Raw genomic sequence first — 15,209 nt, forward strand, 5'->3', positions numbered from 1 at the left:
GTACCTGCTTGCCAAATTTCAAGCGTCTAACTTAAGCGGTTTAGATTTTTCATACAAAAGGATTTTCCCGCTAATGCCCGTTCCCGTGGGAATTCCTAAGTATCCTATAACCTGCCCAGGAGTATGAAGAATAATTGTACCAAGTTTTGTTAAAATTCGTCGAGTAGTTTTTGTTTCTATAAGGAACATACAGACAGACAGACAGACAGACAGACAGACAGACAGACAGACAGACAGACAAAAATTTTACTGATTGCATTTTTGGCATCAGTATCGATCACTAATCACCCCCTGATAGTTATTTTGAAAATATATTTCATGTACAGAATTGACCTCTCTACAGATTTATTATAAGTATAGATTTAAAAATATGTAAAGTCAAAGTCATACGTACTATCGACAGTGTATCGATTGTACTATGATGTAAAAAACAGATAAGTAAAAAATGTCTTAAAATGATTTATCCTTGACTGGGTATTGGTAAAAATATAATCTACTCGGGACAATGACATTTAGTTTTGCTCCCAGTGGGATTTGAACCCGCAACACTTCTTTATCTTTTACCAGACTAATTAGTACTTTGACAAATGGTAGCTCGACAGGCTTCAGAAAAATTAACTATCACAATTTGTACAGACTTCAGATCGTTAAGCTAATGACTATAGGATCTTAAGTTCTTGAGAATAGAAGCTATTTTACAATGAAAATGAATAGTCTAATGTGCAGTAGTTTGTACTCTGAAAGATCCATTAGTTTTGGCAAACAGTCGAGGATGATCCACCGGAAAATACTATGAAAGCATAGACATTTATTGTCTATGTCTCAAGTAGAGGTATCAGGTTGCTATGCTAAGTCACTAACTAATGTCAGCTAAGTGTACAATGACATAATCATCATCATCATCATCATCAGCAGCCGTTTACAGTCCACTGCTGGACTATGAGCCTCCTCCACTATAGTGGAGGGTTTTGCCATAATCTCCACGCTTGGCAGGCGGGTTGGAGATCGCAGTTTAAAAGATTGATGTTTTTCAGAGAGCGCTGCTGCCCATTCTCTGTTTGATGTGTAGTCCCTAAGTCGCCTCTTACGACACCCGCGGGAAGAGTAGGGGTTGGTGACAAATGTATTCTACTCTGCCGTCACCACACGGCTTGATGACATAATCATTTTCATAATATTGGTTAGGTTTTTCTTCAGAAATAAGTACTTCTAAAAAAAATAAGGAGCATGCCAATTCTGTGAGTTATTTTAGGTTTAGTTTTTATTTTGATTTAATATGTTAGTTTAAACATCTTATTTTTTTATTTACCTATGAAATCTCAATTTTTCACCCCGTCCAAAATAACCATGAAATGACGTTGGAAGTTTTTAACTTGGATTAAAATTGATTTTTCATTTACTTTTTTCATAAACGTTAAAATAATTTAAAACATTTCAATCACGACCTCGTCAATATAATGTAATTAAACCAGTTAAAGAGTCAATACCTAGTATCCAAAATTGTTAACTCATCATGTACAGTTGAAAATATAGCATCTACATAACAAAATATCGATTTTCTAACATAAAAATAAGACAAAACACTGATTTAGTTTTAGAGGCTATACCTACTTATAATTATTAGAAATTAGTTTTACAGTCGGAGAAAGAATCATGTTGGTTAATTATTATCATTAGACTAAAACGAGATTTAACTAAAATAAGCACAAGAATACCTACCTAGATAGGTACGTACTGTTACCTATCCTACCTAGATACTTACTTTAGTCAACTTTTCTAAGTGAAACTTTTCTTTAATCTGTATAAAATACTTAATTATCAATTAAATATTAGGAAAATTGAGCTACTCATAAACAATTTGGTGTTAAAATATAACGACGATTTTTTATTCGATTATGAAAAGCGATCACTTCTCCAGGCATCTACATAATTAATCTAAATCTAGATTTAATCATTCCGAGAGTACAGCATCAGGTGTTTTTGCTGGACTAATGTAGCTCATAGATCATTGTCTTCAAATGGTACTAATTAGTCACAGCGTGGTTCTTATATTTTTTTACTTTATCCGCAGTTTTTCAGGACTGGAAATGCTGTGATTGGCCAATTTGTCAATGGTGAGAGAGAAAAATTTCAGTGTGATTATAATTCAGAAGATTTATTAATTTTAATACGGATACTTTATATTATGAAGCTTTATGTAGGTTTCTTCACTTTAATAACACCAAAAACGCGCGTATATTTTTTATTATTGAAATTTGATTTGTTACGTACTTTTATTTTGTAAGTTAATTTTTGTTATTAAAGTTTTTTTGTTACTATAAATCTCAGGTTCTGCTGGTATACATAATTAATAACATCACTATATAAGATAATAAATGTTAATTAGGTAAGTAGGTACCTTAAAGTTGCGTAATTATGCAACGTTAATGCGATAGGTACTTAACTGTAACGTTAACATTTAGAAAATAAAAGAAAAATACCTCCTTTTAATCGAAACCTGAAAACTCAAACTTTTAAATGGAAAGGCACACAAATTTTAATGTCATTCAATAGTCTTTCACCCAAAAGTGCAATAAATCAATCCAAACACTGCAAAAGTGCAATCAATCACGTCAAACATCAATTAGTAAAAATCAAACCTCTGGAGCCTTCAATCCCTTAAAAGAACAAAGATTTATTTTGTTCTAGCGTTTTCAGGGCAAAGAACTCTGGTACCTAATCCACGTTCAGCTAAGTGTAGATTTTATTCTGAAGTAGATATAAGGTGTTTGTTTCTTCGTCTATTAAGGTTGATAAAGACATATTTGTCGTAACAGCAGAGACTTCCCAAATTTTTTAATTATTAAAAATTTTCTTCTTTGAATAACAAAACCTTAATGATTTACGTAATCCTTTATGACAGTGTTTTTCAACCTTTTTCATGACACCACCCCCCTAGTATGAAAAAATTTTGGCGACCCCCGACCGTTCGCTTTTTTTTTCATGCATTTTATAATGTTGCAAAGATATTTGTAGGGACCGAATACTTCAATCCATACAACATTTGCATAATTCGATTTCGGATTAATCTGTCTTTATAAGATTTTTTTTTTACTGAAGTAGTTTTTACGACCTCTCGCGACCCCCATAAAGAAGCTTCGCGACCGCTAAATAAAACATATTCCTTATATTAACTCTTGTTAAAGAAACAAACTTAAAAGGTTTGCATAAATAATTATAATTTAGGCAACGCGTTGTCTAGACATCTAGTACTTAGTATACAACAATGCACCCTTAATGAAGTGTCACGGCCGTGTTAAAATGTTTATTCTAAATATTTGCAAAAGAAGCCCCTTAATAAGTGCAAGTCAAACAACCGTACACCGTGATCAAACATCGTGAACTCTTTGCCAGTGTGGGCCGAAGTTTCGACCCAAAGTTTCGACCTGGGCCGAAGTTTCGACCCAGGCCGAAAGTTTCGGGCAACCCAAGGTGAATTTTGCAAGTGTGAAAACATACACTCAGCAAACAATGTGCGAGCAGTGTCGAACCGAAGTTTTGAGCCGAAACGTCCGAAACTTGATCTGATTTTACTTAGTTGAACTTATATACAATTTTGTTTTAATTTAATGAAATTGATAATAATTATAATATTTTCTACTTAGCGTCGCTTTTGCGTTTCGTCAAAACTTTCAATTAAATCGATTATAATTTCTAAAACGATTTTTGAAAAATATTCAAACTTTTTTTCGTGGTACCTAAAGGTAATCTGCAATATTTCATGCCATAAAAAATATGTAGGTAGATTTTTTTTTATGCATAACAAGGCAGGTATTTAAGATTAAAGAAGTTACAATAAACATGAAATACCTACTGTACAATCTTAACCATACATAATCAAATTGATGAACGAAAGAAATAGGATAGAAATACGTTAAGTTCATTAAGTTGGTGTTGTTTCGGCCAACACAAACTAAGCTTCGGCACGACACTGCCTATCTCAAATAAAACTCACTGGCGAAGTAATTTCCTACGTCCTGGAGCAACATCTCTTCATGAGGCTGACTCGCGACTAATTCCTTGCCAAATACCGTGATGCCCTCACTAATCATGTAAAGATGAATAGTGCTGGCCAGTAAATGGCCACCATTGCCTCCGACTTCTGCTTCAAAGGCAGGCGTATCGAAAAGCAGCGCTGCACGGGTCCAGTCAAATCTGCAGACCAAATTGCGCCTAGTAGCGACATCTGTTGCGGAGTAGAACACTTATTATGTCGGCCGTGTGAACTGTAGTGGGAACCGTGTATTCGCGCCATCTAGCGGCGAGTAGATTCAACGTAAAAGCACACACCGCAATGGAAATTATTCCTTTAGTTTTCCAAAACTACAATAAAATTATTACGACTGTAGTTCATTTGTACACATAATTTATTATAATAGTAATAAAACACTCACCTGATAAAAATTGAAAACGTGTGTTAAGAAGTAGTAATATAAAAACTTAATCTAAACTTACTTGTGTACTTGTAGCCGAGGTAGAACTTCAGGTTCTCCGTATAATTCTGCCCACCATCAGATGTTGTATCCCATGGTATGTACATGATTTCTTCCAGCTTCAGATAGTTTGCGAAGGTCTTCATCATAAGGTGGCAAGTCGACTTGCCGGCGACGTTCACTTGCGCCTCGGGGTCGTTGATGAGAAGAAGTTGCCGCCAGTTGAAGCTAGATGGCGTGAAACACAAGTGTTAGTGCGGGGTCACACGTGCGAAAAACAGTGCGGAAAACTTTGCAAAAACAATAAATAGGTTAACACAACAGGATAAGATAGGCTATGGTAAAAATTAAATATATTGGTATTGAACTGTTATTATTGTTCTTAATAATCATACATATCCACCGAATTTTCATGACATTTTCTTTAAGTAGGCCTATTTACCTAACTATTCAGTTGATTGTAAGAAGTACGTAGGTAGGTACTAAAACTTTTACCTTTTTAAATCATCCATTTCATCATGCTTAGGCTGAGTTGCACCAGCTCACTTTCACCGTAATTTTAACAATAACCGGTGTTTTTTGTATCGACTTTAGCACATTTTTGACGTTTGTTAAAGTCATAGTAAGATGGTGCAACTCAGCCTAAGTAAGTTAGGTATTTGAACAGCTAGTATGTACCTAGCATCTTTTGTGTTCTGTACATACAATAAATCTTGTATTTATACAGGGTGTTAGGTAAATGGGTATATGAGCCGACACTAGCCCATGTTAACATGGGCATATAAATGGTATGGTGAAGTCAGAAAATTGATATCTTCATTTTAATTATTTTAATTTTCATACAAATCGGATTTTATAAAATTTATTTTGTATAAAAATTTAAAAAATTAATATGATGATATCGAATTTCTGACTTCACCATACCATTTATATGCCCATGTTAACATGGGCTAGTGTCGGCTCATATACCCATTTACCTAACACCCTGTATAGGTACTAAAGACTATTAAACAAATTAATAGCATTAATGAAACTGATAGTTCATGCTCTCCGTTTAACTACCCTCTAAGGAATCCAGTGATTCCAATTTGATTTCCTACACACTAAAGTAGAAGGTAATCAATTCCAAATATTCCAAAGTCAGCTAAAGTAAACTTAATATCAAGAGATAATTAATACCAAGAAAGGCGAGTAAACAGCTTCACCTCTACTTGACGGTCGCATAATAGCAATCTACCTACATCCATCATCTGGGGCTAGGGTTGCCAGGCGTCCGGATAAAGCCGGACATAGGTAGGCTTTATGATTGCAAAATAAACGGTGTCCGGCTTTTGTTAGGCTTTTTTACATTTCGCAAACGAGCGAGCGCCGAGCGTGGCCGAGCGCAGGCGGCCCCGCCAGATACACGACTAGGGTTGCAAGGTATCTGGTGAGCTACTACATTAATTGTCCGGCCAAATGAAGCACAGAGTCCGACTTTTGTGTTTTTGGACCTGGCAACCCTATCCGGGGCGCTAACGGCATTGACTTCGTTAATTAAAATCGCTACCGAACTGTTTTCGATGTCAGCTTTAGAATTAATTTATTTTTCGGTAATGTTCCAATATTGACTTGTAGGTTTACTAAATATGTAGCAAGTTTGTAGTTGAAAATTTGAACTCACTTCAATTTTAGCTAAGTAATTTAACTAAAGTTAGTCCCTATTTCCTTCCTTAACTATGATAAAATTTCAATGTTTGGTTACTTTGTTTAAAGTTCATTTAAAATGGTTTATTCTGTAATTTTTGAACGTACATAGAGCACGTACTCAAAAGCGATGGAAAGTAAAAAAATAAAAATAAAATCACATTTCATCTGAAGTTAAGACCCATTTACTTATAACTATAGCCCAAACTAACTAAGTATTCCACGCACGATTCCACGCAGACAAGGTAACCCTCTTGTGTTTTGTTCCCAACGATCTGAAGAACTCAAACTATCTATGCATCTTTGGTATCAAGTTAAAGCTTGTAATGTAACCTTTAAACTGGTACCATTTTTAATTTAATCTTCATAGTCGTTTAGCTACAACGATTACTCAAAATGAATGGGGTGATTCCATACTTTTGCTCGCGAGTGTAGTTCAATTTATAAAATTAATCTTTGATCCTGATTTTGACATTCAAAGCCTTTGTTATTATTATTTTACTTTTACGTTTTATTCGTTACAGCCTGATTTCGGCCAAACAATATTGTTCCTATATTCTGAGTGACGGGAGATAAGATATCTGGAAATAGATTTGTGGATATGTATTGGACATTGGTTGATGGCGACCGCGATATTGTTATTTTTGTAGTGATTTCACATTATGTTTTATCTGATATTTTCTGGCCTTGGCGGTCTTTTGTGTATAATGCATGTGATGGAAAAAGTATCTTTATGATAAATACCGAATGTAATGAAATCTAGTTCGTGCTTTAACTACAACGAGGAAGCTTTTGGTTTGCATTTCATCCGATTTTTTCAGTGGTAAGGTTGTGACGCGCCCCGCGACGCATCGACAGCCCTAGCACCGAGCACGGAGATTTTGACAACCCTACGGCTGCGCGGCCGCACGCCGCACGGACCGAGCTAATATAAGAGACGGCGGCGACCGCGGGCGCCTAGCATTCGCTCGGGAGCCATTGTAACAGCCAGACGTTCGCGCGCGCGTCTATCATTCCCTCGGCTGCATTGCAAAGAGTCCCTAGCGAATAGCTATCCACATTGTTCCTTACTAACCCTAACTGTTCGACTTTGGCTTGATCCGATACCTCGTCATTAATCCGCGGCTTGCCATAAAGCGTCGTGTCGAGACGTTCTATCGTTGATAGCCAACCGGTTCTCGTCCTTACCGAGTAGTGCATGAGATACTCATCCCGAACCTGCGGTAGCAATCCTGCTGCCACCCTTCCTGAACTTCACACCCCCTCGCCCCGTAGGTCCAACGCCTTTCCCCAGTGGTCGCGCTCACTATTGAGGCTTCGGTCTCTGGCTCGAGCTAATCGGACCACATCCTACCCCCCTAGTTATAAGTATCCAGACTAACACTCGATAAACCTCGCACAGGGCGCCGCCCCTCTCGCGGATACGAAAGCTAGCTAACGGGACGCGAACCGGGCGCTTCGTTATTCCTCTTGTTGTAATTAGTAAATTGTGATATAACTTGTAAAGTACTTGTAAACTTGCTCATTATTAAACGATAGCGATTTAGAGTCAGTGAAACTAGAATAAGTAAACCATTGTGGAACCTAGATTATAAAGTGCCATTGTGTTATTGATTGTGCGTTTCCTTGGTCAAATATCCCTGTAGGCATCCTGGATAGGTACACATCCCTCATCGCAGAAGGCGAACTGGGACTTAGTACTAAACAGCGGGGTGTCAGACTGAGCTAGCTAAGACGCCCCGTTGCAATGGCGCCCAACTAAATAACCCACGGAACCTACAGGGATCACCAGATCGCTAGAGAAGCGAAAGACCACAAGGAACGCAAAACTTCGCACCAAATTGATAATCACACATGTCAGAACCGATATCTTGGATATACAAACTGAAGAAGACAGAACTTGAGAACGAGTGCAAAAGAAGAAACATAAAAACGGAGAACAGAACCGTACAAGAACTGAGACAGAACCTCACAGAAGTACTCAGAACCAAGCAGCCCCGTCAACCCGTCCAGTCCGCCAGTAAATCCTCCGAAGAACAGTCTAACAGTGAGTCAGAAACCGATTTTGAAGACACAGAGATGCAGCAAGAACCAAACATGTCGTACACCGTAGATCAGACTGAAAGCATAACGGCCAGATGGAACCTAAGTTTCGATACATACAACGACCCGGTGGAGTTTTTAGAGCAACTGGACGAACTCATGTCATCGGGCGAGGTCAAGCCAGATAAAGTGCTCAAAGTGCTCCCCAGATTCCTGAAAGGAAAGGCCGTACTGTGGTATAGAAATAACAAAAACTCGTTCACTACATGGAACGAATTCATAGAACTCTTCACGTTGACATTTGTGAGCCGTGACAGTGACCTGTTAGCTAAAATAGTGAATTATAGGCAACATCACCGCCAAAAATTCACAGACTACCTCATTGAAATACAAACACTCATGCGCAGATACGCGAAAATGTCAAAAGAGGAAGAAATAACTAGAATCTACGAAAACATGAACGCAAAATACAAGTTTTATATCAAGAAATCAGAAGCAGACTCGGTAAGCAAATTGATACAACTGGCAAACGACTACGAGAACGTCACAGCAGAACGTCAAACTAGCTTCACAGAAAGAATACCACGAAATGATCACCACGAAACAAGCATAAATCAAGAACACAAGGAGACGGCATCATACATACACAATTACAACACAAATACTTGCTGCTGGAGCTGTGGAAAACAAGGACACTCGATGAAAGATTGCAGAAGTAAGAAAATACTATTTTGTAACGGTTGTGGCAAGATCGGCAAAATGAGTAAACAGTGTTGTAAGAAAACAAGTGAGTACACACAGGCCATGACAATGAACACAAGTCCGCAAATTAAAGATAACCGTCCCTTCGTAGATGTATCGATACTAGGCGAAAAATATCAAGCACTCGTAGACACCGGCGCCACAAGATCATACATCAACGACCAAGTGTACAAGAAAATCGTAAAAAGAAACCTGAAACCGAAAACAGTAAGCATAACAGCTAGCATGACAGATGGGCACACAACTCGAATTAAAGAAGCACTAGACTTGCAAATAAATATAAAAGGAAAAACAATTAACCACCAAGTGTTATATCATCCACAAATCACGAGTATACTGATCGGCATGGACATATTGAACAGAATAGGAGCCAAAATAGAATGGCCCAAAGAGAGCACCAAGCAAGTGGAACAAGTGGGAACAACGTCAAGAAAAACTACAGAAGCCAACATCGTACCTACATACGAAATGGCCGAAACACCGACAAGTAAGAAAAAACACAAGATCAAACTCGCACACGAAAAACCAATCAAGAAAAAAGACTATTCACGGAACCCTAAAAGTCAAGAAGTAATAAATAAACACGTAACACGCTTAAAACAAGAAACAAAAGAAGACTGGACCCAAAAGAAAATTCAAGAAATACAAAAAACCGGAAACAAGGACTATAAAATGTCAAACAGCAAATTATACAGAAAAATAATAAATCACGCATACGGACCTAGAACAGAAACATCATCAGACTGGAAATTATGCATAAACAAAAATGAAAAAGACCAGATCCTGAAAGAAAACCACGATACATCAACCGCAGGCCATCTAGGAACAGCAAAAACACTGAACAAAATATCACAGAGATATTATTGGCCCGGTATGTACAGAGATGTGTCAACGTACGTCAAGAACTGCAAAATTTGCCAAGTTAACAACGCACAGACACCCTGGAAAGCGAGGGTAGTGTCTACAAACCCGAGTAGACCACTACCCAGATCATCGAACCGGCCCACAGACTGGACCGAAATCCTAGATGTCGACACCGTCGACCACCCACAAGACCTGGACTGGCGCGAGTCCGGCCCTGGAGAGGAGCCGACCCGAGCTGAGGACCAGACCAGGAGGCGGTCGGGGAGAAAGAAGAGGCGCGGCCAAATCCAGAACCAGCTGAACAAGGCCAGTAACGTTAATTACTCGTAGCTTAACTTTATACCTAAGTCAGGTTTCTAATAGATAGATACAAAGTACATAGTAATTGTCTAGTCAGTTCTCGTTAAAGTAAATTCATCAATATTAAAAACAACTCAATAATGTAAAAGTATTAATTAACATTACATAGTAACCCTGTGTAATCTAGATTATTCAGTTCTTGAATTTAATCTCGCTAAATGTCACATATCAATAACCTATAAGTAATAATTATCATTAGATAATAACCCTGTATAATTTAAATAGTTAAAGTGTTCTATTTAATCTCGTTAAATAACTATTGACGCAAACCTCATTGTTATTTACTCGTAACTCGCAACCTAAACTCACATAAATAACAAACCGGTTTGTTACGCGTCAATAGTACTACCAGTTTCTCGATAACTTTTAAATAGTAAACAAACATTCCATGAACGATTCACCGAGCGAGCTCATTTGCATATTATCAGTGAAACGTATTTTTTCTATTCGCCACGGCCGGCACTCGCTCACTAGATGATTCATAACTAGATTTTACCTGCCTAATGTTTGCGCGCCGCGCCAGGCTGCATTCCATTTACGTTAAGATATAATATTATTGTAATTAAAACTTAACCCCTTAACTACCATTGTCTTGTATAACTATTAATAATTGTAGAAATTATTAACATTAATCAGATGCCTATTCTGAATATTATTATGCTAATTTAAATAATTAAACTAGTAAACTAGAAATAATAATAACAAGTGCCATGCATACTATTTTTGTATTAAATAAATATTCCAAGGAATAATTGAATACTCGTAATAACAAAGTAAACAACTCGTTTAATTAGTTCATTGGTTAATTGTAAACAAAAGGCCAAAGGTATCTTAATAATATTGTTTCAAAACTAAGTTAGCTAAAATTAGCGCTTAATTAGTTCATTGTAAGCAACAAAAAAAAAATTAAAAGTATCTTAATAACATTGTTTTTCAAAACTAAGTTAGCTATAATTAGCGTTTAATTAGTTCATTGTAAGCAAAAAAAATTAAAAGGTATTTTAATAACATTGTTACAAAACTAAGTTAACTAAAATTAGCGGTTAAATAGTTCATTGTAAGCAAAAAAAAAAAAAAAAAAAAAAAAAAAAATTAAAGGTATCTTAATAATATTGTTTCAAAACTAAGTTAGCTAAAATTAGCGCTTAATTAGTTCATTGTAAGCAAAAAAAAAAAAAAAAAAAAAAAAAAATTTAAGGGTACCTTAATAACATTGTTTCAAGACCAAGTTAGCTAATATTGTTATAAGTAAATAAATGTACCGTCATGTTTTAAATAAAGAGTTATTATTGGGCTAACGATTAAGTACAAGTTCAATCATGTTTTACATTTTAATTTTTACTCGCCACGAAGTTACCCAGAAATAACTTATTATTATCATGACCTTTAGTTGTTCTTAAAGAACATTTATGTACCAGACTTGTGATTTTTCCAGGTAAAAATCTCCAAAACAAGGGAGGATGTGACGCGCCCCGCGACGCATCGACAGCCCTAGCACCGAGCACGGAGATTTTGACAACCCTACGGCTGCGCGGCCGCACGCCGCACGGACCGAGCTAATATAAGAGACGGCGGCGACCGCGGGCGCCTAGCATTCGCTCGGGAGCCATTGTAACAGCCAGACGTTCGCGCGCGCGTCTATCATTCCCTCGGCTGCATTGCAAAGAGTCCCTAGCGAATAGCTATCCACATTGTTCCTTACTAACCCTAACTGTTCGACTTTGGCTTGATCCGATACCTCGTCATTAATCCGCGGCTTGCCATAAAGCGTCGTGTCGAGACGTTCTATCGTTGATAGCCAACCGGTTCTCGTCCTTACCGAGTAGTGCATGAGATACTCATCCCGAACCTGCGGTAGCAATCCTGCTGCCACCCTTCCTGAACTTCACACCCCCTCGCCCCGTAGGTCCAACGCCTTTCCCCAGTGGTCGCGCTCACTATTGAGGCTTCGGTCTCTGGCTCGAGCTAATCGGACCACATCCTACCCCCCTAGTTATAAGTATCCAGACTAACACTCGATAAACCTCGCACAGGGCGCCGCCCCTCTCGCGGATACGAAAGCTAGCTAACGGGACGCGAACCGGGCGCGTCGTTATTCCTCTTGTTGTAATTAGTAAATTGTGATATAACTTGTAAAGTACTTGTAAACTTGCTCATTATTAAACGATAGCGATTTAGAGTCAGTGAAACTAGAATAAGTAAACCATTGTGGAACCTAGATTATAAAGTGCCATTGTGTTATTGATTGTGCGTTTCCTTGGTCAAATATCCCTGTAGGCATCCTGGATAGGTACACATCCCTCATCGCAGAAGGCGAACTGGGACTTAGTACTAAACAGCGGGGTGTCAGACTGAGCTAGCTAAGACGCCCCGTTGCAAGGTTAATACTGGGACGTGTAAAAGTGCTTTTTTTTTAAGCCTATTTACAGAAATAAATGATTTTTATGAGTATTTTTATGATAGAAAGATGATCAGACGGAACACATAAAAATCACAACAATAAATAGGTAGTCTTTTAAACAGCACTTTTACACATCCCAGTATTAATCCTATCACTGCTTCGTGACACAAATGGGCCAGTGCTGAGAAGAAGCAGCGCAAGAAACTCACGCCCGGTATTCACAAACGATGCTTGTTTAAGAGACGCAGCAAATCGAACGCATAGCGTTGAATAGAGCTCTATGATTGGTTCGTATGTCACCCTGTGCTCGCACTGTGAGACCTCATAGTAATGTTTGTGAATACAGGCGTAATATTTTTGCTATAGAGACAGACTGGTGGTTGAATTTCTTTGAGATCTTGGATCCGATACAGAAAAATATTATACAGATACTTTTAAATGAAGAAGCTGTGTTCAGCTGGAGGTAATAGCTTAGGTAGATAGCTTTTTCCTCTGTAGTTGAGGATTCCGGGTGAAGCTCGCTTCCACCTTCGGCTTGATCATTACTTTCATCTTGAGATACAAACCGGGAGCTTCCTCGTTAAGGATAAAAAAAAATGATGACGTAAGTAACAGCTTTCAATAAAAACCGTTGGAACAACAAAACACGTTCAAAGTTCCTGGACCATCAATGAATATTTTTTCTGGCTCAGTGGACTTTCATTTCGTATCTATTAACATCTCTCTGATCTGTTTGAACGTAAAATACGTACTGGCATTGAAATTGTGTTTCGTTTGAAATCTGAAAATCTTTTTGTGACGACTTTTTGTAAAAGCGAAATAAATATTTCATTAATTCTACAGATTCTGAAAAATATGAAATTATAGTTAAATGCTATAAATATTATCATCGTATTTAGTACAGGTAGAAATTGAAAAATCTTGTCATTAATTATGTTTTTTTATGCAGAAAAAGGCAGGTATTTGACCGCAATCGCACCTTATGTTAAGTGAGTTGCTGTATTGGTAGATTATTTAATATTTATAATAATGTAAAGCATACTTAAGTAAGTAGGTATGAATTTATGTAAAAGTAGCTTAATTTAAATATTAAATTCGTCATAGAGTACGAAAACAGACGATCCAATTTGATATTCAAACACTGAAATCCTTATTTACCGTCGCCATTCCGAAATATTCACCAAACTCTATCAAACGAATCCCTTTTTACTATCTAATAGAATTTGTATGTTTTACCACAATATTGGAAGGCAGAAGGCTCTGTCAATACAATAAGCTCAATGAACGCCTCTGTGATCTAGTGGTAAGACCACCTGCTTCAGACGCAGAGGTTCCGGGTTCGATTCCCAGTGGGGGCAGATTTTTCTGTTCGGTTTGGTTGGTGGTAGGGCTTGTTCCGCCTGGCTAGCTACCACCATCTTACCTAAGTCTGTTGCCATAACAACAATGTTAACAGCATTGTTGTGTTTCGGCAGTTAGAGGTAAGATAGCCAGTTCCTCCGTGGTTGAGGACTCCGGGTGAAGCTCGCTTCCACCTTCGGCCTGATCATCACTTACCATCAGGTGAGATACAGGCCAAGAGCTTCCTCGTTGTGGATAAAAAAAAAGTTTCATCGACTGGGGAACAAAACTGCACTTGTATTCCAAGTTTGAGCCATCCAAGAATCCATCTTTATTAAGTGCATTGTTTTGTTTTTAACACGCTTTTATTATGTCGTCGTGTATGTAACTATGTAATGGAATCTAAGAATCTGATTTGCACGCACTTCTAATTCTTGTATCATCGTGAAACTTGGCAGGTATATGTAGCTTAGACAATATTATGGTACCATCGAACTGGTCTGATGATGGGAGTGGAAGGTAGCCATAGGAATTCCGAAACGAAACGGCGGAAACTCTTTTTTGGTCTTTTAATGCGTAATCAAAAGCGTGTTTTTAGTTTTTTAAACTATCTTTTTTTATTACATTATATCTACTGATAATGTGATCCGTCAGCTAGTTTGCCTCCTGTCACATAAAAAAAACTACTGTCAGTTATGTTTATAGTCAAACCCAACAGACCTACTGAACCCTTTCTATGTTTTTCAACCCGCTTAACCACAAAGACCGTGGTTACGCAGATGTACGCTTAACTTTAGTTTATTTTTAATTCCCAAATAGTTTTGTCTGCAGGTAGAAAACTGTTTGGTTTCCACATCTCTGTGGTCATTCTTGGCGTTTCTGAACGTCAAGCTTTGACACACTTCACCGTAAGAACTTAAACGCAACGCACATATTCGCATATTCGCAGTCTCGCGAGTGAAAAACCGCACTTTTATCTCCCGCAAATCGCATCATAACGCACAACGCATTCGCAGCAAACGCATCTACGCATTCAAAGCTCAAATTGCTCGTGACCCGAACCCCCTGCAGGGGAAGTGAAGCCGATCCATCTTCATCCCGGAGTGTCCCGGTGCCTAGCAGTGGTCGAGCTGACGGAAGGGGACCCGAGATTGGCTCAGAGGTTAGTGGGACCAACTATTTCTCCTCTGCAGGCAAAATCATTTGGGAAACGTAATTTGGACTTCCGATTAAGATCCCGCCTGGTGTGGCTATTTACACGCCACACCATAGTTTTGTGG

At 38.0% G+C, this 15,209-nt stretch overlaps 1 protein-coding gene across 2 annotated transcripts in view; it reads right to left on the minus strand.

Moving 5' to 3' along the window:
• LOC135081620 (atrial natriuretic peptide receptor 1-like) overlaps positions 1-15,209 on the minus strand; it is a 407,345-nt gene that overhangs the window by 202,224 nt on the left and 189,912 nt on the right. The window contains exon 5 of one of the 2 annotated variants that reach the window (XM_063976371.1): positions 4,495-4,700. In XM_063976371.1, the coding sequence (XP_063832441.1) occupies positions 4,495-4,700 (206 nt within the window). Of the gene's footprint in view, positions 1-4,494; positions 4,701-15,209 lie in introns of those variants that run through there. The other variant, XM_063976372.1, reaches the window with a different exon arrangement.

This window comes from Ostrinia nubilalis, chromosome 20, assembly GCF_963855985.1.
Source record: "Ostrinia nubilalis chromosome 20, ilOstNubi1.1, whole genome shotgun sequence".
Taxonomy (NCBI): domain Eukaryota; kingdom Metazoa; phylum Arthropoda; class Insecta; order Lepidoptera; family Crambidae; genus Ostrinia; species Ostrinia nubilalis.